The sequence below is a fragment of the Chamaea fasciata genome, unplaced genomic scaffold, assembly GCF_029207755.1.
Source record: "Chamaea fasciata isolate MVZ Bird 193981 ecotype frontalis unplaced genomic scaffold, bChaFas1.0.hap1 SCAF_6, whole genome shotgun sequence".
In the NCBI taxonomy this organism is placed as follows: domain Eukaryota; kingdom Metazoa; phylum Chordata; class Aves; order Passeriformes; family Sylviidae; genus Chamaea; species Chamaea fasciata.
In genome coordinates this window covers 10337452-10357520 of record NW_027094091.1, presented here as the reverse complement: position 1 = coordinate 10357520, position 20069 = coordinate 10337452, and the positions used below count along the sequence as shown (strand labels likewise).

Sequence of the window (20069 nt, the reverse complement as noted above, 5' to 3'; positions counted from 1 at the left end):
TAAACACTCTCCACTCAGCCCCCTTCCCTCCCTGCCTTTGACTCGAGCAGCCACAGATACTGGGAAAGTTCTGTTTTGAATGCAAATACTTTCCCTTGCCCTGTCCTTGCAGCAGGAAAATGAAACCGCCCACGTCCTCATTCCCCTGACCTTTGGAGGAAGTTCATGGATCCTTCCTGCAGGAGAGCAGCGGCCATGCTGCCCACTGGGGTTGTTAAGGGATGCTAATGAATCCCAGGAAGAGTCTGAGCATTACATATGTTATAAAATCATGGAGTTGCAGAGTGGTTTGGGTTGGAGTGACCTTTAGATTATCCACTCCAACCCCCTGCCATGGAAAGGGACATCTCCCAGGTTTCTCTGAGCCCCATTCAACCTGGCCTTGTGTGTTCCTGGTTCTCACATCTCAGCATTAGCAGGTGGGCAAAGACCTAAAGCTGTGATGGGACAGGCTTTGTGTGCACCACTGCCCTGTCCAACCCCCTACTGTCACTACCTGTCCTAAACGGAGAGGCCAAACTGGCAGACAAATCCACGTTTTCCATCTATTGAGGAAGTCAGTGGGGTCCTGCTTTCCTGGAGCACAAGCCAGGTGATGGAGACTACAGAAGAAATGGTTGGGTCAGACCAATAAAATCCCACAAATTACTTTTCTTCTCTATCTCTTCCCATCAGCAAAAATTAAGCCCTTCCTCCTGTGACTTTTATACATATTTCCTACTACTCCTGCACTGAAGCAAAGGTGTGCTCTTCAATGCTTGGCAGCAATGTGAAGGAAGCCAGGCTGACTCCTCTCACGCCATCTGAGAAGGCAGCAGTGACCCCTTTATTTTCATTTTCAGGACACAGCTACAGAATCTGCCTGTGGAAAGGTGCATCTGAAGGAAAGGTGCTGACATGCCAAGGTACCAAGCTGCAGGGCTCATCCTAAACTCCAGTTTGTGGGATAGAGAATGAAACGTTAGTGTGGGGAGTTACTGGATGTATTTCACATGAGAGTGTCTGGTTTTCTTTTTAATTTTTTGGGAAAGCAATCCAGGGTGCAATCCAGGTCATCTGAAAGCAGACACTGAGGTTACCTATGTGTCTTGTACCACTGGAGATAAATGCTCTGGGATGTCCCTCCTGGACCCTGGATGCCCTTCTAGAAGAGCATGGGACTTCTCTAGGTCCTGTTTTGCAACCAAAACCTCACATGGTTTCCTCATCTCCATTAGGGATGGCACTGGGCACATTTTAGGGAAGTAAATCGCAATCCAATCCTGGTGAGCAATCAAGGCTCTGTAGGCATGGACAATAGTGGGAGATGAGACATCCACCTACTCATAGACAACACAGAAATCTTCACCCATGAGTCTGGCCCCAATTGCTTTGTCAACCTGCACACCAGAAATGATTACATTCCTTGTCTATCAGAGCCATGGATGACAAGGGAAGCACTGATTAAGGAGGCATTCAGGGAAGGGAGCTCAGGGAGGGAGGGTGGTGGCAAGGGAGGTGATGAGATGCAATGGGAATTGTTCCCTTCTCCTGGGTGGCTTTCCCAGGAGAGCAGAAGCTCTCTGCCAGTATCTGCACCACTCCCTTGCCTAAATGCTGGCAAAACTGCAGTCTGCCTGCCTGCAGATACTACGGGGTGCCCTCCTGCCTCCCACATCCATCTGGATCCACTAGTTTGAGCTGCTCCAGTCTAGAAATAACACTACTGTTTGAACAGCCCCTGACACAGAAGAGGCTAAAGCACGTGATTAATAGGCTTGTGCATCATATTAGATCAGTCCGCAAAGAGCCCAAGAGTACTGCGACTGTGTGGTGTCACTGAAAGTGAAGCACAGCATGATTTAATCCCAAATAATCCGGCTTTTGCAAGGCAGAAGAAAGGGAGAGATGCAGTATTTGGAAAATCCTGTGCTTTGCTCCTTCTTTCTCTTTCTCATTACTGAGAAGGTAGTGAGGCCCTGACACAGGGTGCCCAGAGAAGCTGTGGCTGCCCCTGGATCCCCGGAAGTGTCCAAGGACAGATTGGGTGGGGCTTGGAGCAGCCAGGGCTAGTGGAAGGTGTCCCTGCTCATGGCAGGGTGTGGAACTGGATGGTACTTGGGATCCAACCCAAACCATTCTGTGATTCCATGATAATCTCTGAGTGAGGAATACACAGAAAACAAACCCTGTGATGTAAAGTCACTCTGCTTTATTTCCCCAAATCCCCACAAGCCCGTGGCTGGCTGCCAGCTGGACTTCACACTGCATCCTCACAGCTTTCCAGATAATTCCTATGGAAGGAACCATGGGAACAGAAAGAGCACATGGCTGAAAAACTTTCCTGGTGCAGTTTGGCAAGAGTCTCTGAGAGAACTTGGCTTCAAAGGCTGAGGTTCAAAAACTGGAAGCTGCTCTGGAGCCAAGTCCTCTGGTCTCAAACCAGGACAAGGGGCGGCTGATGGTGCCACCACTGCTGTGTCTTCTGTGTGCCCCATGCCCTTCCAAATTGCATTTCTGAGAACACAGCAGGGGAGGGAATACAGGTGTCAGGTACCCTGCTGGGCACTCAGGTGAGAGGGCAAGAAATAACAGCATCCCCAGCTTCATCTGGTGACCTTGTGGCTCAAAACTGAGCCCCTGGATTTTGGGGTCAGTGCCCTCTGTGATCCCTGTCATTACTCATGAGCTGTTTCTCAGTGATTTGTGGAGCTGAGGAAACTTGAGCTGGAGAACAGCCAGGGATGAGATGTGACACAAGACCACTGTGCTGGTGAAATCCTCCCCTTAGCAGTGCCTGGCTCCACATCATCCTCCTGCTGCAGGGGAGATTCCTGTCCCTTTCCTGGTCCTGCTGCCCTAACCCCCTCTTGCCTCACTGCCACAAAGATACCCCCATTCCTCAATGTCTCTATGCTACAAACCATCAATCTTAGGTTTAGGATGTGATTTTCCCCAATTCCAAACAAGTTTATTTTTTTATCTTTTCCCCACCTAAATGCTTTCACCAAGGTCTTGCCCCTGTCTCCTGGACTGAACGCTGGTGCAGCCCTTCCAGCAAAATTTGGGGCCAGATTCTTTGCAGTGGGGGCTGTTCCCTGCTCAATGTTTACATAATTGATCCTTTAACTGCAGATCTCTTGCGGAGCTGCCTTATGGCTATTTTTTTCCCATCATGGACATTTTTTGGAAGGTTTTCAGCTTTGTTTTTGGGTTTCTCAGCACTTGAAGTCTTACATTGCAAGAACCTTGCAGGGGAATACAGCCAGGAGTTCTTTAATTCAGGAGATCAGACAGGGAAACCCCTGTGATTTGCTCCAGCCTCTGACTCACTGGGGGAAATACAGATCCCATTAACCATGACAAATAAACTCCTGGAAACAAGAGGAGCAAGTTTGATTCCAGGTCCTGAAACCAAGTGGCACCAACAACCCCATGTTCCTACAGCTCCAGGCACACTTCTTGAGCAGATTTGTGCTGAAAAGAGCTGTCTGGGGCCAGTCCTGTATTCCCCATCTCCTGCTGATCTTCCTTAACTGAATGCCATCAATTTGCTCACTGTGAACAATGGGAAAGATGGCTTGGACTTGGCAGGTGCAGGGATCTCTCCCAGCAGGAGTTCCTTGTAAATATTTCTTTTTGATTTTTTTTTTTTTTACCAGCGACTAGAGGGGGTAAAAATAAAAGTTGCATTTCAGGGGCCTTAATGACTAAGCTGTGAATTGCCTCAGGTTGGAAACTGCCCAGGAGGAGGAAACACCCTCTCTTGATCAAAGCTAGCAGTTGGTTTTCTGCCACCAGATCTGGTGGTTCTTGGGCTTGGCTCCAAAGGCATCAGCTAGGAGCCCTCTTGGAGAAAGGCTATTCATTAGGAGCAGCAAAAAACCATCTCCTGTTCCAGCCACTCCAGTTAATTCATCCCTGGGCTGATCTCACCCATAAATTATGGTTCAGGGCGAAGCGCAGTCTTCTGTTTCCACGTGACAGTTTCATAGAGCACCAAATCAGAGGAAGCAGGGCAGGCAGAAGTAGAGTCAGGGAATCACAGAGCCACTGTGGTTGGAAAAGCTCTCTAAGATCACAAAGTCCCACCATTCCAAGTGCCACATCCACATGGCTTTTAAATCCTTCCAGGGGTGGGGATTCCACCACTGCCCAGGCAGCCTTTGCAGGTGTTTGACAACCCTTCCCATGAAGGAATTCTTCCTAAACATCATCCGAATCAATGAACAAAGCTGATTCACTAGAATCAGAATCAATCCAGCAAGTTATCCCATAAGAAATGACGGAAATAAATCTCCTGCTTTGTACCTGCAAGGATAGAGACCCCAAGAACCAAACTCTGTGGTTTTCCCATCATCTTTCACAGCTGGAAGCAGCTCTGAAGCCAAGTCCTCTGGTCTCAAACCAGGACAAGGGGCAGCTGATGGTGCCACCACTGCTGTGTTTTCTGTGTGCCCCATGCCCCATGCCCTTCCAAATTGCATGTTGTCTCACAATTGGCAGAACAATCTCAGCTTGTTGCAGGGACACAAAATAGAAAATTTCACCTGATAGATAATGTCTGACACCACAAACTGGATCTTTATCCCAGAAGGGTCCCAGAATACCAAAGGTGCTATTAGCCCTACCTAGAATACAACACACTAATCACAGCAGGAAAAACTCCTACTGATCCATCAGAAGATAATTCATGTTGCTTTCCCAAGGAAATACACTTGTTTTGTCAAATATAATAAAGCCATCAAACCCAGTTTAATATAGATGAATTTACTGTTATGTGGTGTATTCTGGTATTGGTTCCAAAACTCCCACTGAGAGATTTTAGTAACATTTTACTCATTTTTGAGTAACATTTAACATTTTTGAGTAACATTTTACTCACTGAATTCCAGTAGTTTCAAGTTTTTCAGGGTCTGTTTTTTTCCCTGTTTGTTGTACACTCCTTATAGCAACAGCCTCAAGATGCGTCAGGACCCTGCCATATAAAAATGGACATTTGGCTTTAAATAGTTTTATTTGGTGGTGTGGAGGGTGGATTGGAAGCAGAATAATCCCTTACACAAGTCATGGAATATCTGGGTCCTACTCCAAATCACTGCATTGCTTTGGCCAGGCAGAAGCAGAGCAGATGTTCAAATTTGGGTGTCCAAATCATTAACTGAGGTCCAGAATGAGGCATCTTATAACAGCAAAAACTGCACAGAGCCCCTCTGTCCACCTCTGCCTTCCCACACAGGTAATGGGTAGGAAACACTTGGGCTCCAAATACTTGTTTCTGGCTGATTATTTCCAAACAACTATGGAGTGTTTCCCTGTTTTTCTGCATCCTGGTGTCTTCTGCACTTGGGCACGTGGATGGAACCAATACTAATGCTTTGGCTGCATAATTTACTCATAGGCTTGTTATCCATGTGCCTACTTGTAATTCTCTCCTGTGCCCTCCTGCAGGATGGGAATGTGTTTTGCCTGGAGGGAAACCCAGCTCTCAGGTTGTTTTTCTGCTGAGTTTCTCTACACAGACACAATCCCTGCAGGTGAATCCACTGTTCCCCCAGTGCTATCCCAGTGGGCTGCACATCGCCATGTGTCCCTGTGCCTTTCCTACTGCACACATCCCTGCTGTCATGCCCCAGGGATGACACTCTGGCAGGCTGCTACACAGCTTTGATGCTATTGCAGACACTCTGAGTGAGCAAAAGAGAAGCAGAAATCACATCTGAGGGCTGCTGAACCAAAAGGAAAATTTGTCAGGGAAAGCAATGGATTTCCCCTCACTTTAATGCTTTAAGAATAGTCTTGAAATGGTTCGGGAATGTTTTTGGGCCAAGTGTTCTCCTCTTGAGAAAGGGAGATGGGCTGGAAGATCCATCCATCCATCCATCCATCCATCCATCCATCCATCCATCCATCCATCCATCCCCTACCTTTTAATGAATTTATGGTAATTTGACATGAGCCCATTTGATGGGAACATCCTGTGTTGCCTCTTGCCTGGACGATGTTCAATAAATCCAAGCAGAGCTTGGTACCAGCAGCTTTTGAGGCCCTGTGTCTTTGCTGGTGTCTTTAATCACTGTGTGGTTTCTGTGAACCAGGAACAACGGGGAACATGTGGCAGATGGAATGGTTCATCCCAACTGCTCTTGTTCCAGTTTGATCTGATGCTCTGGGTCATAGATAATTATTCCAGAGCAATTTGCATTCATTTCTCTATGTCAGTTCTGTGACTTCCATAACTCAGAAAATTCCAGGAGATACAAGGAACTGCCCTGACAATCAAAGTAATTAAGTGTACTTTTATCCTTCTACTTTCAAATCACCTTTTTTTTTATCAGGTCCTCCTGTGCACAACAACACTAAAGTTTGGGTTTTTCCTGGGATTGTGTCTTGTGGTAGATTTTTAATATTTTCTGATGTCTAACTGGGTGCTGAGCTCTCTGAACCTTCCTTCTGTGAGGGAGAGTATAGAAGTTTTCAGTCCTTCACCCATCTGTCCATTTTTATAGGAACTTGGGATATTAGACCACTTTTAGCACTTTTTCAAATGTGACTGGGACTGATGATGGGCTCCATCCAGAGCAGCATGACCAGGTCAGGTGAGGGAATAGGACTTGGAGCCACCTACTCTAGTGGAAGAGGGGTGGCAGAGGTGGAATGAGATGAACTTTCAGGTCCCCCCCAACCCAAACTGTCCTGTGATTCCATCACCAAAGAGTTCATCAGGTGGTGAGTTCACCACAGGCACAGAGTGATAACATAAGCCCTTTTTCTATTAGGAAACCATGCTAAATGCTTTTTTACCAGCCGAGAATTAAAGTCTCCATTTCTACCAGAACAGATTTGAAATGCGCTTTCACAGTATTTTCCCCATAATTTATTTTACAAGCGGCACTTCCTGAAGTTGAGCACTGCTACGGCTCTGCAAAACACTTTGTGAAAGGGCTCCTGCCCTATGTCAAACAGCAGCTAAAAATATATTTTGGCTTGAAGGAGACTTTTCAGAGCCTGGCTGGTGTAGCAGCTGCCTTTCCTTCAGGGTGAAGGTGGAAAAGCCAGATCACTGTTCTTCTGAATCATACCTGGAAATGAGCAGCAGCTTCCACCGCAAACACAGCAAGTCACCAGCCCAAGGTACACATTAGATAGTCAGTCTGGAGGGTTTTTATCCATGCTCAGGGATCTCTTCAGGCATTCCTTGGCTGCTGCTTGTGGATGGACAGAGTGAAGGGAGCCTTGGGTTGTGGCCTTCACCCTTGTGTGGAACTAACTACAGTGTTTCCTCATTTCTCATTATATGTCTTTCTTTCTCACACCAGTCTTGATTTCTGACCAAATCCTGACCAAAGAATAACAAACATGGGAGCCCACCACAGGAGCTCAGACTGGAACATGCTTAAAAAACAGAGACACTGGGGTACATAAATCACCATCCTGGGTACCAGCTAGTTCATCCTTGATCCCAAGGCATGGCTGTTTCCTCCTAGATCCTTCTGAGGTGCTGATGGAGAAGGTCTTGACCTCCAGTCCTGGAATGGTCCTGTCTGAGACCTCACATTGACTTCAGGTGCTCCCCAGCTGAAGAGTGATGGGAATCAGGCCTCCCTCCCTACTCCTAATCTTATTTACTTCCTTTAGGATCAGGTTTGAGAAAGCAGGTGACTACCTTTAGGGGGTTCTGGTTCCCTGACCACCTGGCATAGGTGTCCTACTGCAAGAACAAACGCAGCACCTAACTTTTATCAGGATTTTCCATCAGCAAAAGAGCCAGTGAAGCCTCTGTAGAGTCACAAAATTGTTAAAGTTGAAAAAGCCCTCAGAGATCATCGAGTAAAAAGTCCAGACTAGATATATCCCACGTTTCTGCAAATACCTGCAGTGCAGACACCATCAGCTCATTAGTTGTGCCTGGATGCTTTTGTAGTCATAGAATCATGCTATGGTTTGAGTTGGAACCAACACCACCCATGCCATGGGCAGGGACACCTCCCACTATCCCAGGTTGCTCCAAACTGGCCTTGGACACTTCCAGGGATCCAGGGGCAGCCACACCTTATCTGGGGAAACCTGTGACAGGGCCTCCCCACACTCACAGGGAGGAATTTCTTCCCAATATCCCATCCAACCCTGTCCTCTGGCAGTTTCAAAACACTGCCCCTTGTCCTATCAATTTCTGCCCATGTAAGAAGTAATTCTCTCCCCTTTTATAAGCCTCCTTTAGGCACTGAGGACTCCCTGGAGCCTTCTCCTCTCCAGATGAACACCCCCAGGCTGGCTCCAGACCAGAGGGCAACCAGCCCTTGGAGCATCTCTGTGGCCTGAGACAATCAAAGGGAGATGAACCCTATGCTACAAACCTGCCTTAAATTCCTGGTCCCACATCTCTGAAAAGTCTCCAGTTAAATTCTCTTGCCAGGTGTTTGCTCAGGGAACAGGAACTCTGCCACAAACCCCAGAACCACCTCCCAGCATCCCCAGACAGCAGTTGGGGAGAGCTCCACTGCTCTCCACACTCAGCAAAGACATGACCTAAACACGAACTACAAACTGGGATTTCATCTTGGGTTGAACAACCTGGTGCTAAAGATCCTCATTAGCCACAGAAGCTGTTAATTGTATTTAAACTCCTGGTGATAGCATCCTGTGCTCAGGGAATGTGACCATACACCCAAGAGGGAGTTAAATTACTCAGCTGATGAACAGGCTGTGGCGGTATCAGGGAGTTCGAGCTGATTTAAAGAAAAAATCATTGTAGATTATTTGAGCACGGGGAAATGGCTGACAGCATTTAGCGCACGCACGCATAGCTCTTCTTATTTGAAATTTTGGGTTATTTCAGCTTTTCGGCATTGATGTGATGAATGCTACTCTCGTGTAACTAATGTGGGAGCTACTCTGTGGAGAGTGATGAAGATGTGTGCAGACTCAGAGACACCAAGAACGGCACGAGTATGGAAGTTTCTGAGTGCTGAAGGACTTTTAAGTGGAGCTGAGAGTCTTTTTTGTCACTTGAAAAATTTAATTTTACCAAAAATTTTTATCAGACATCAGTGAACAGTGTGACTCAATGATGGCTTCTTGCAAGTTCATGTCAACGAGAGAGAAAAAGAATCAAAACATTTGGATATTTTCAGAAGAAAATAGATCATTTATTCATTTCACTTTGATGTGATTTGAAGGCTCAATTTGAAATGTCTCTGAATTTTAATAAATTCCCATTTACTCTTAAGTTGAAACAATACATTGCTCTTCAATTGAAAGTTATTTTGTTTCTCACGGGAGTTTCACTTTCGTTTAAAATGTGCGTCAATAGAATTTTCAGTTGGTCCTGAATTCTTTCACCTTATTTTGTCTAATGAAATAAATAAAACCCATTCAAATTTACCACTTACAACCTTCTGTTTAGCAGAGTTGGCCCCAGCATGTTTAGTTTGTGGATTTACAGTAAAATTTACTGATTTCTGCAAGTTTCAGACCTGTCTCCTGAGCTGTAAAATCCAAGATTAGAAGTTTCTGTTCCCTTCTTGACAGCATCAAACGATTCTCAGATTTGAATAGGAAATTGCAATTAATAAAGGGGGGGGGGGGAATCAGAGGCAGCATATTTTTTAGTCATAAAATAAATTAACTTTTGCTGTGTTTATATTGTACATATAATATGGCAGGAAGTAAAGATCAAAGCTGTGTTTATAAAGGACTCGGCCAGTTGTGTGCTCTGAGGAAGCAAATGGGTTCATGGGAGGTACCTAAAGAATGAAGTTTGGATTTTTAGCTGGTAGAAATCAGTGTGACTCCTCTGACTCCTCTGATTTACATCAGCAGAGAAGCTGGTTCAACAGTTTCAAGGCAGAACAGGTATGGTAAAACAAAATAAAATTATTTTTTTCTACTGAAAAGTATCTGCCTGAGGTTCCTTCTCTAGTTCGAAGTGCTGGGAGTAACTCAGAGGAACAGGATCCTGATTTCCAGCTTCATTAGCTGGAAGATTGACAGGTGGTTGGAACTAGACAATCTTTAAAGTCCCTTCCATCCCAAAACATTCCATGGTTTTGTGATTTTAAGGTGTAAAGGTGCAAATGAGGTTTGGAGCTGGTTCCTGCCCTGGTTGGCCAAGGGAATATCAGACTGGGGCGCTCAGAGAGCTCAGCCTTTAGGTACTGGCATCTCCCTGAGCCCCACAATTCCCAAACTGTTTATTTGCAGGCTACACCACCTCCCCTCCATTCCCCCCAATACATCTGATCACTGAAAGGGAAACTGAGGCATGGTCAAATGTGATAATTCATCCCGGGTCTTGCAGGGAGAGGAGTGCAGTGCAGCCTTACAGCATGCTCCCTGCCTGAGTTATACCATCAACTGCAATGCTCCTACAGGGTGAAAATTCCTCACAGCAATGATTTCAGTCCTGTGGAGAGCTGAGCCAAACCCCCAAACACCACTCTCACCCACAGGGAGACCCTGGAGCAAAGAGGCACCAGACAGCAGCACAGTGAGAGCAGATTCATGCATAGCCCTGATTCACCACTCCAGGGACACCTCAGCTCTTGAGGCACCATCAATCCCAGTGGATTATCCCACTGGAGGGTGTCCCAGAGCCCTGAGCTCCAGCTGTCCCTGGGGACACAGCCCCGGGAAACAGCCCCAGTGCTGGAAGGAGCTCAAAACCTCAGCAGGTCAAAATCTGTTCTGTAGTCATGATGCTGTTCCCACTGACTTGAGAGGCAGCCCCGATCAAGAGGATTTAAAAAGCCCTGAGAAAAAGTGCAGTCCCAGCTGTAATGAATGTTCCATTGGCCGTGGGGTTGGTGGGACACAAGTCCCCCATGGGCTGTGGGACACGTGGGTCCCAGCTAGCAGACGGAATGACAGACCTCTCTGCTTTGCTGAGCTCTGTGCAAAACCTGCTGCTGACACTCAGGAAATATTTTAATCTCTTTCTTCCCAGCTCCAGGTTTAGCTACAGCATTCCAGAGGGTTAATCAGGTCCCCTGAGCTGTGTGCCTGCTGTCAGTATGAGGAGCACAGGCTTCCCTGCACATCCTGGGCCACTGGTGCTGGAAGGGGACATTGCTCTGGACATCACACGTCCCTGGTGGGTTCTGTGCCTGCTCAGCCTCCCCTGCACACAGGGGGGAGCATCGTTTTCACAACCAACTTGCCAAAACTTTAGAGCACAACTCATGAGAAAACCCTAAATGAGTACACGGGCACTACAGCAGGGCCACAGCTCCTGGGGGTGGTGGATCAGTCCTGGAAAACTACATGGGATCTTCACCCATCACCCTTATGGATAACATCTGGTCCTGCTCCAGGTTCCTGCACAACAGCAACGTGGGAAGTGAAGATTTGTGCTTCAGGCTCTGACACACTCCTTGGAGGGATAAAACCTCACTCATCTCCAACAGAGGTGGGAGCCCTGGACTCACAGGGGCATATCCAGGTGCAGTTCCCAAGTTGGGAGAACGAGAAGATAGCAAAACTATTTGGAAACCACTGTGCCATAAAAACAGTCTGTTTGAAACAGAGCTGCTTACTCCTTAGCCTGCACTTTGTTAGTTAAAATGCTGAATACAGAATGAATTAATTAAAGCAATTATTATGCTGCTATTTTATTCATTTGCTATCTACTTTGATTGATTATATGACTTTGCTTAATAAATATTGAATAAGTGTTAATTAATTGAATTAATTCATCGCTGGTTTATTCACCTCTCAGTCACCTATCCTTCATTTCCATGCATGAGTTTTGTCCTGAAAAGTTTGTCCCAAGGAGCAGGTCCCCAGGGGATCAGCCCCAGGCAGCAGAGCTGGGATGGGGTCACTTACCAAAAGGCAGGATGAAGAAGAAGGGGAACCAGCAGAGGATGAAAACACCCACGACGATGGCCAAAGTCTTGGCTGCTTTTTTCTCCCGGGAGAACTTGAGGAGCCGCACGGAGAGGGAGCTCCTGAAGTTGTGCCCCTTGCTCCGGGTGCTGGAGAGAGGCTCCTCCAGCACGCTGCGGCAGTGGATGCGCAGCACCACCTCCATGGACTTGTTCCTCTCCTTCTTGACCCCTGCCTCCAGGCTCCGGGTGGTGCGCCTGGCCACCACGTAAATCCTGAAGTACATCACCAGGATGACCATGAGGGGCAAGTAGAAGGAGAAGAGGGAGGAGAACAGGGCATAGCCTGGCTCCTCTGTGATGCTGCAGATGCTCTCATCTGGCGGCGGGGGTTCCTTCCAGCCCAGCAGTGGCCCGATGGAGATGACCATGGAGGAGAGCCAGACCACCACGAGGATGACCCCCGCTTTCCTCTCGGTCATGATGGTGGGGTACTTGAGGGAGTACTTGACGCCAATGTACCTGTCCACGGAGATGATGCACAGGCTCATGATGGAGGCAGAGCAGCACAGCACGTCCACCGCTGCCCAGATGTTGCAGAAGATGCGCCCAAACACCCAGAAGCCCAACACCTCCAGGGTGGCTGAGAAGGGCAGCACGGTGGTGCTGAGCAGCAGGTCGGCGATGGCCAGGTTGACGATGAAGTAGTTGGTGACCGTCTGCAGGTGCCGGTTGCAAGCCACTGAGAGGATGACCAGGATGTTCCCCACGATGGCCGAGAGGATGAAGACGGCCAGGAAGACCCCGACGCCCACTGCCTGCACATCCAAGGCGAAAGTCAGCGTGGTGCCGTTGCCCTCGGGGGTCTCCTCCCCTTGCAGCCCCCAGGACCGGTTGGCAGCGCTCTGGCTGCCTTGTCCCGTCCGGTTCCCACTCAAGCTGCCATTGCTCAGCTCGGGGAAAGTCATTGTAGAAAAAGTCCGGGCTCCATTGAGGGCGAGGAGAAAGCGGTGCCGAGGCGCAGCTCCCCCGGCATGATCCCCGGCTGGCAGCCCCCGCCAAGACGTTCTCCGCGCCTCTCTCCCCCGGCCGGGGTGGAGGGATGGACGGAGAGAGGGATGGAGGGATGGAGAGAGAGGGAGGAAGGGAGGGCAGGGCGCGCTGCCCGTCGCCCCCCGCCCGCTTCACGCCGTCCGCCCGCGCTGCCCCCCGTCCCCGCTGTCCCCGCCGCTCAGCCCCGCCGCCGGCCCGCCCGGGGGGGCAGCGCGGTCAGAGCTCCCCCGCCGCCCTCGCATGCTCCAGGGGCTGCGCTGGGCACGGCCGGCAGCGCCCGGCGGCTCCGCGGCTTCGCGCTTGGACCGGCAGCGGCGGGAGGGGCCGGACGGGCCGGGGGCGGGCGGGAGCCCCGCGCGTCAGGTGCCGCCGGGGGAGGAGGAGGAGGAGGAGGCGGCAGCGACAGCGCTGCTTTGCAGGACGAGGCGAGCCCGGGGTACAGTGAAGCCGGCAGCAGAGCAGGCGGGGAGAGGAGAGGTCGTGGAGAGGGTCCAGGCGAGATGATGATGTTTGAGGGGGTCCAGGCACGCTCTGGGAGGAGGCAACCCCCGGGAGGGTCTCGCAGCACTGGGGTGCAGCCCCAGGAGGGTCACTCAGTACTGGAGTGCAGCTCTCGGGGGTTTCGCAGCCGTGGGGTGCAGCCCCCAGGAGGGATCTCGCAGAACTGGTGCTCAGCCCCAGAAGGAGTCACTCAGTGCTGGGGTGCAGCCCCAGGAGGGCCACTCAGCAGTGGGTGAAGTCCCAGAAAGGATCACTCAGTACTGGAGTTCAGCCCCAGGAGGATCACTCAGAAGTTAAGTGCATTCCCAGGAGCATCACTCAGTCTTGGGGTGCATTCCCAGGAGGGTCACTCAGCAGTGGGGTTCAGCCCCATGAGGATCCCTCAGCCCTGGGTGCAGTCCCGGGGGTGCGGCGCTCCCGCCCGTCACCGCCGGAGGGCAGCAGAGCGCAGGGTTTGCCCGCGGCGCGGGGTCCCGGGGCTGCGGGGACAGGCGGGATGCCCCGTCCCTCTGGAGACCACGCGTGCCGGGACCCCGCGACAGCATCCCACCCGGAGGATGCCCTGCCAGGCTGGCATGTCCTCCCCTAGCCCCAGCATCCCACCAGGAGGATGCCCTGGCAGTCTGCCATGCCCCTCTCCCAGGATCCTACCACAAAGATGTCCTATATGGCTGGCGTGTCCTCCCCAGCCTCAACATCCCACCAGGAGGATGCCATGCACAGCTATCCTGTCTCCCCCAGCCCCAGCATCCCACAAAAAGGATGCCTTGCCAGGTTTCCTTTATGGTCCTGCATCCAGGGCTTCCATCAAGCATCCTTCCCATGCCAAACCCTGTTCTCCCAATCCTGACCCCCCAACCCAGGCATCCTGCTCGGGGTGCAGGTAATTCCCTCATGAGCTCCTTCCCAAAGCAGAAGGGACAGTCATGGTCTTGCATTTGGGGACAGCTCCATGCTCCATAACTGAACCCTGCAGCAAGGCTTGGACACGGCAGCTTGTGACTGTAACATTTAGGCACGTATTTCTGGCTAATTTAGACAGGGCTGGGGTTTTTTTTTCCCACTGATAAAAGCAGATCCTGTTTACACTGGTTTCCTCCCAGTGACCTGCCTCCATACATTGCAATGGGGACCGACCCCTCTGGTGAACAGGGGCTTTCCTTCAGCTTCTTTCTACTGTACACAGGAAATATTTCCTTAGAGTGTGTTTATCCGTGATTTTTCAACTTTTTTTTTTTTTTTTTCCCCTAAAAAAAAGTTGTTTTAAAGGGTAGGCCAAGTGGACAGTGGGATGATTGAACTGGTGTTGTCAGAGTATGGGAGGTCTGTACATTCAATGGGTATGAGAGTGGACAGAAATTATTATAGCTTATTTATTCCTTTATTTCCCTTGATAATCATTGCAGGAAATGACACATTTTTTATTTTCCTCCTTTCTGTCATGCACTTTTTTTCTTCCTTAAGATTTCACTCAACTTCCTTAAGCTAGGGTTTTGGCCCTGCTGAGAACTAGAAAACTTGAAAATACAAGAAAATAGGAACAAATACTGCACAAGGAAAATGTTCATAAGAATGGTTTTGCTTAAAATAACCCACCCAACAAACACTTGAAAGCTTTTAAAATATGAATCAAAAAGAAAAAAAAGCCCAAACACCCAACACTTGAGGTCAAATTCATTTTCCTTATGTTTTGATGAAAACATGTCAGCTACCAAAATGAAGGATTGTTTCTTACTGGGATGCTAAACTCAGCATGGGAAGATCTCATCCCATGGAATTTTGTAGCCCTATCTTTGCAGCAACACAGATTGCTGTGGAGATAAATATATCTCATCTAATCTATCCAGTGACACCCAGAGATAAAGAAAACATGTGCCTTGCTCCAAAGTGAAGGCTAGACTGAAGCTTCTCATGTTCAGCTAGATTTTAACCATGTAGGAAGAAAAGAGAGGTTCATTGGGATGAAGATTTTGCATCTGTCCTGATCCTGCCCTCCCTGGGTGAGCTCTCCTCCTCTCCTGATGTCTCCAAACACAGCTTGTCCTTGTTGCTGAGAGGTTTGAGCTGACATGGACTGCAGGGCTTGAATGGGCTGCAAGGATGGGATGGGAGAGCTGAAGGGACAATTTTTGGTGGGGGTAAGAGCCTGGGGGCTGCCACATCTGCCCCAACCACACAGAAAACCCTTGAGGTTGCACTGGTGCCTTTGCCCTCTCCACCAGGGCAGGGAGAGATCACATCCTGTGCTGTCACTGCATCTCAGCTAAAGCACATCAGAGCTCACTGCTGTCCTGTCAGTCACCTCCTTGCTTTTCATCTTGTTTCTCTCCAAATCAGGGCCATTATGGTTAATTTAAACTAATGAGGAACAGGTTTGTACTGATGCAAACCCAAATAAAAGTGTTGTGGTAGGTCTGCATGGAAGAATTTGAAGTAAACACATACAGAAATGTCTGAGCACCTGGGATCTTGCCATTCTGGAGGTACATCTCTTCCCTCTTGATGCCTTTCATCCCTTTCCTCCCTCTCTTTTTACCCTTTTAGGGCAGAAGTTATCCTGGAATTTAGGTGGGGCCATTTGGGGATGTGAACAGATAGATAAAAAGACACACACACCTGGTGAACAGTGTTTGCCATGCTGTAATTACATGTTATGTCCAAATCTTGGAAAGGAAAGGCAATTTTTTGGTTTAAAGCTCCAGAGCTTAAAGGATTTTGATCAACATTTGCAAACACTCTGGGGTTTATACCAAGGAGAGTGGTACTCTGGGTGGGAGATGTCCCTGCCCATGGCAGGGAGTTGGAAATAAATAATCTTTAAGGCCCTTTCCAACCCAAACCATGGTTCTGTAACTCTACTCTTGCTCTGCAATGGAAATTATCCATGGTGCATCTGCCTGCAGCATCCCCTAGATCCAGAGCTGGGAGAAATGGATCCTGCTCACAGCCAATGCAGAACAGTGGCAAATTCATAATATTTAATTGATTGCAAAGGTGGGTTTGCCTTGCCTTGACCAGGGCACCCAAAAATCCTCTGGAAAGGCAAGATCAGTCTTCACTGTTTGTCCCTCTGAGGTCAAGTCCGGCTCTGCTGGCTCCTGTGCTGCTCCCAGGTCTTCAAGCATATTAAAAATGAGCTGAAAGTGATTGCAAGGGATGGTTCCAACCTGTTCTGCTGCACCTTTTCTTTCCAAACGGGGGGGCTCTGGAGAAATTTGAGGTCAGGACAATAACTGGGAGATGTAATGGGCAAAACCTGGACTGGGCAATTGCTGAAGAGCATTAGAAATGTGGGGAATTTTGATTTTGAATGAGGGGTGGGGTAAACTGTCCACCTTTGTTGGTGCTATGATCTTATTCTTTCTCAACCTAAATGACCCTAAGAAGTTATTTTGACTTTGTTGGGGTGAATTCTTTTTCTTGATGTAAGTGAAGTTTTTTGTGATGAATGCATGTTTTGTTGGTGTTTTTATATTCTTGCAATTTTATTGAAGTCTAGAAAAAGTCAGGCTATGCTGTGAATGTTTATGGCTTAATAAATGAGGCAGGAAGGAAAAGGAAATAGCTTTTTTTAACTGAATGATAAAGGTGGAGGAAAAGAAACTTTGAGCATCCTCTGTATCTACCCAAACTTGCTCAGACATGGATTACAATTCCCTTTTCCTTTGCCTTTCTGCTCCCACATCCCATCCCAGTCACTATCACATCTTACTACATTTACTATTTTTTCCCAGTTTTCTCCTTTTCATGTGAATGTGGCTGCTCTGGGTATGGTTTGGTTTTTAACTGTTTGCTCCCCTACTCAAGTGCTGTGATCTCAGAGCACACATGGGAAGAATGATGGAGATCTGGTCTGAGCCCCTTTCCTGGAGATGGATTTGTCTTTTCCAAAACCTCCCTTCATGGTGGCTGAAGGCTCCTCCTTCAGTGGACTCCCTGTCCTCTTGGTTGGAAGGTTTCTGGTCTAGCCTAACTTTCTTTGCTCCTTGCCAGCTGATGCAGAGAGCAATTTATTACCTTCCTTTCCTCCTACAGGTTTTTAATTTCATTTTGGAGCAACTGAATAGAAAGGAAACAAAAAAAAAGGAAAAACAGTAACGGGATGGTTTGGATCGGAAGGGGCCTGAAAGATCATTTATCCCAAACCCCCTGCCATGGGCAGGGACACCTTCCACTATCCCAGGCTGCTCCAAGCCCCATCCAACCTGGCCTTGGGCACTGCCAGGGATCCAGGGGCAGCCACAGCTTCTCTGGACACCCTGTGCCAGGGCCCCCCTACCCTCACAGGGAATAATTCCTTCCCAATATCCCATCTAACCCTGCCTTCTGGCAGTGGAAAGTCATTCCTCCTTGTCCTGTCACTCCATCCCTTGTCCAAGGTCCTCTCCAGCTCCCTTGGAGCCCCTTGAGGTACTGGAAGGGGCTCTAAGCCTCTCCAGGCTGAACAATCCCAAATATCTCAGGCTGTTTCCATACCAGGTGTTGTCCAGCCCTTGGAGAATCTCTGTGGCCTCCTTTAGACCCCCTGTAACAAGTCCATATCTTTCCTGTGCAGAGGAACCCAGAGCTGGATGCAGCAGTGCAGGTGGGCTCTCAATGCCCTCCCTTGGGAAAAGAATTACCAAACACATGAATTCCTTTCTGACCACGCTCTTAGTGGAGGGAAGGTGCTTTGGCAGATTCCCTGCTGTGATTTACAGTGAACTCACTGAGGACCAGAAATTATTTTGGCTTCCTGGATGCAAGGGCTGACATGGCAAGTGGAGGAGTGAGGCTGAGGCAAATTGGAGCCCCTCCAAACACCAAAAAAAAAAAAAGGAGGGGGGAGGGGATAAAATGAAGTGGCAAAGCAGCTTTCAGGGCACAAAGTGAGGGGGTAAAGCATCTTCCAGACCATCAGCCATGAGTGCCTATGGACACACAAGGAACGTGGGCATTCAGGAGGTGCAGACCTCCACCCCACGTCTCAGTCCCAGTCTGATCCAGTGGACAGGAGCCAAGGAGAGAGGCTGGAGTTATTGTGTGGAAGGGGAAGAACTCTGAGTGTCATGCTGCTGTCTGGGAGGCCGAGGCAGGTGGGATGGGTAGATAGAACAAGCAGATAAAGTGTGGTTTATATGGCTGGTGGGATGTGTTTGTTATTTCAGTGGGAATGTTGATGTGTTCAAAATGAAGCATTCCTCAGGGATGTACTTTCTTTTGCCTTTTGCTCTGTTAAAAGCCATATAATAAAACACTCCAATACCAGGCAGAACATTTTAGATCCAGATTGCAAAACACATTTTTTTTTGTTCAGGGAGGAATGAGCAAAACATAAGGCAAATTACTCCAGAATTACTAGAAGAATTAGCAATTAGCAGAAAAATTGCTAATGACGATGTAAAAAGGGCAGTTGTTGATGTATAGAATGAAATAAATAACAGCATGAAAGATAAATCCCAGCAGAACTAAATATATAAATAAAAGTGCTACAAAAGGTCAAAATTGCAACAAAGAATTGCTCTGTTATCACACAAAAATATTTCTGTTGGCAGTTTTGTTTCTTTTCAAAATTTCACTTCACCAAAATGTCAGTGTTTATTTGCCATTACTGTGTATTTTCCTACCAGTTAGAAATCCAGACCATCAGCTGCTTCAAATGGCAGGTATGGAATGAGCCCTGAACCAAAGCCCCTCTGATTTGTCACAGTCTGCCTCTCATGGTTGATTCTTTGGCTCATAAATAAAAGCCTGAGAAACGGTTATTGGAAAAGGACACCAAACTAGGACTTAATAGAATCAGAGAATACCCTGAGCTGGAAGGGACACACAAGGATCATTCAGTTCAACCCCTGGCCCTGCACAATCCCACCCTGTCCCTGGGAGTGTTGTCCAAACCCTCCTTGAGCTCTGGCAGCCTCGGTGCTGTGACCATTCCCTGGGGAGCCTGGGCAGTGCCCAGCACCCTCTGGGGGAAGAACCTTTCCCTGATATCCAACATAAACCTTCCCTGGGACAGCTCCAGCCCCTCCCTTTGGTCTTGCCACAGGGAGCAGAGATTGGAGCTGTCCCTCAGGAGGAGCTGCAGACCCCCATGAGTGTCCCCTCAGTCTCCTCTCCTCCAGGCTAAACCAACAAAGAGACCTCAACCACTCCTGGTGTGGCCCCTCCAGACCTTTCACCATCTTCATAGCCCTCTTTTGGACACTCTCTAATAGCTCTGTATCCTTCTTGCATGACCCACAAAGACTTTGTCATGACATCGTTCCATCCTGTCAGTCATAAGATAACCAGAAAACCCGAAAAAGTTATTGTCCCAACAGCTGATCTTTTAATGGATGGGGACCTGGGTGGAGAAATGGAGATTGTGGGAGTACAGGAGGATTTGTAAAGAGGATCCTGAGTGTTTGTCTTGGGGACTTGCCTTTAGCCATCAGGGGACACTTGCAGGGCATCAGGGTGATGCTGGGTGCCCAAGGGGGTTGTTCTGTTGGCAGAGGTGAGGCAAGAAGATGAGCTGGCCTTGTGTTTTAGTCTAGGCCAGGAGGGTGCTATAGAAACAAGGTAATGATCTTGATTCTGATAAAGCCCAACAGACTTAAGCCTTTTTGTAATTCTCTTTTTATGACACATAAATATAATGATAAATAAATATGTACTTTTTCTATAAGTTCAAATTACATTGTGATTTTTACCAGGAGTTTGTTTGCTTTCTTTAGGGAACACAGGGAG

The 20069-nt window shown here is 48.4% G+C and overlaps 1 protein-coding gene across 1 annotated transcript in view; it reads right to left on the bottom strand.

Moving 5' to 3' along the window:
- Positions 1–12922, bottom strand: part of ADRA1D (adrenoceptor alpha 1D) — a 39759-nt gene extending 26837 nt beyond the window's left edge. Inside the window, exon 1 of the mRNA XM_066185393.1 lies at positions 11806–12922. Within this exon, the coding sequence (XP_066041490.1) occupies positions 11806–12772 (967 nt within the window). The 5' untranslated portion in view covers positions 12773–12922. The remainder of the gene's footprint in view (positions 1–11805) is intronic.
- Positions 12923–20069: the final 7147 nt, after the last annotated feature.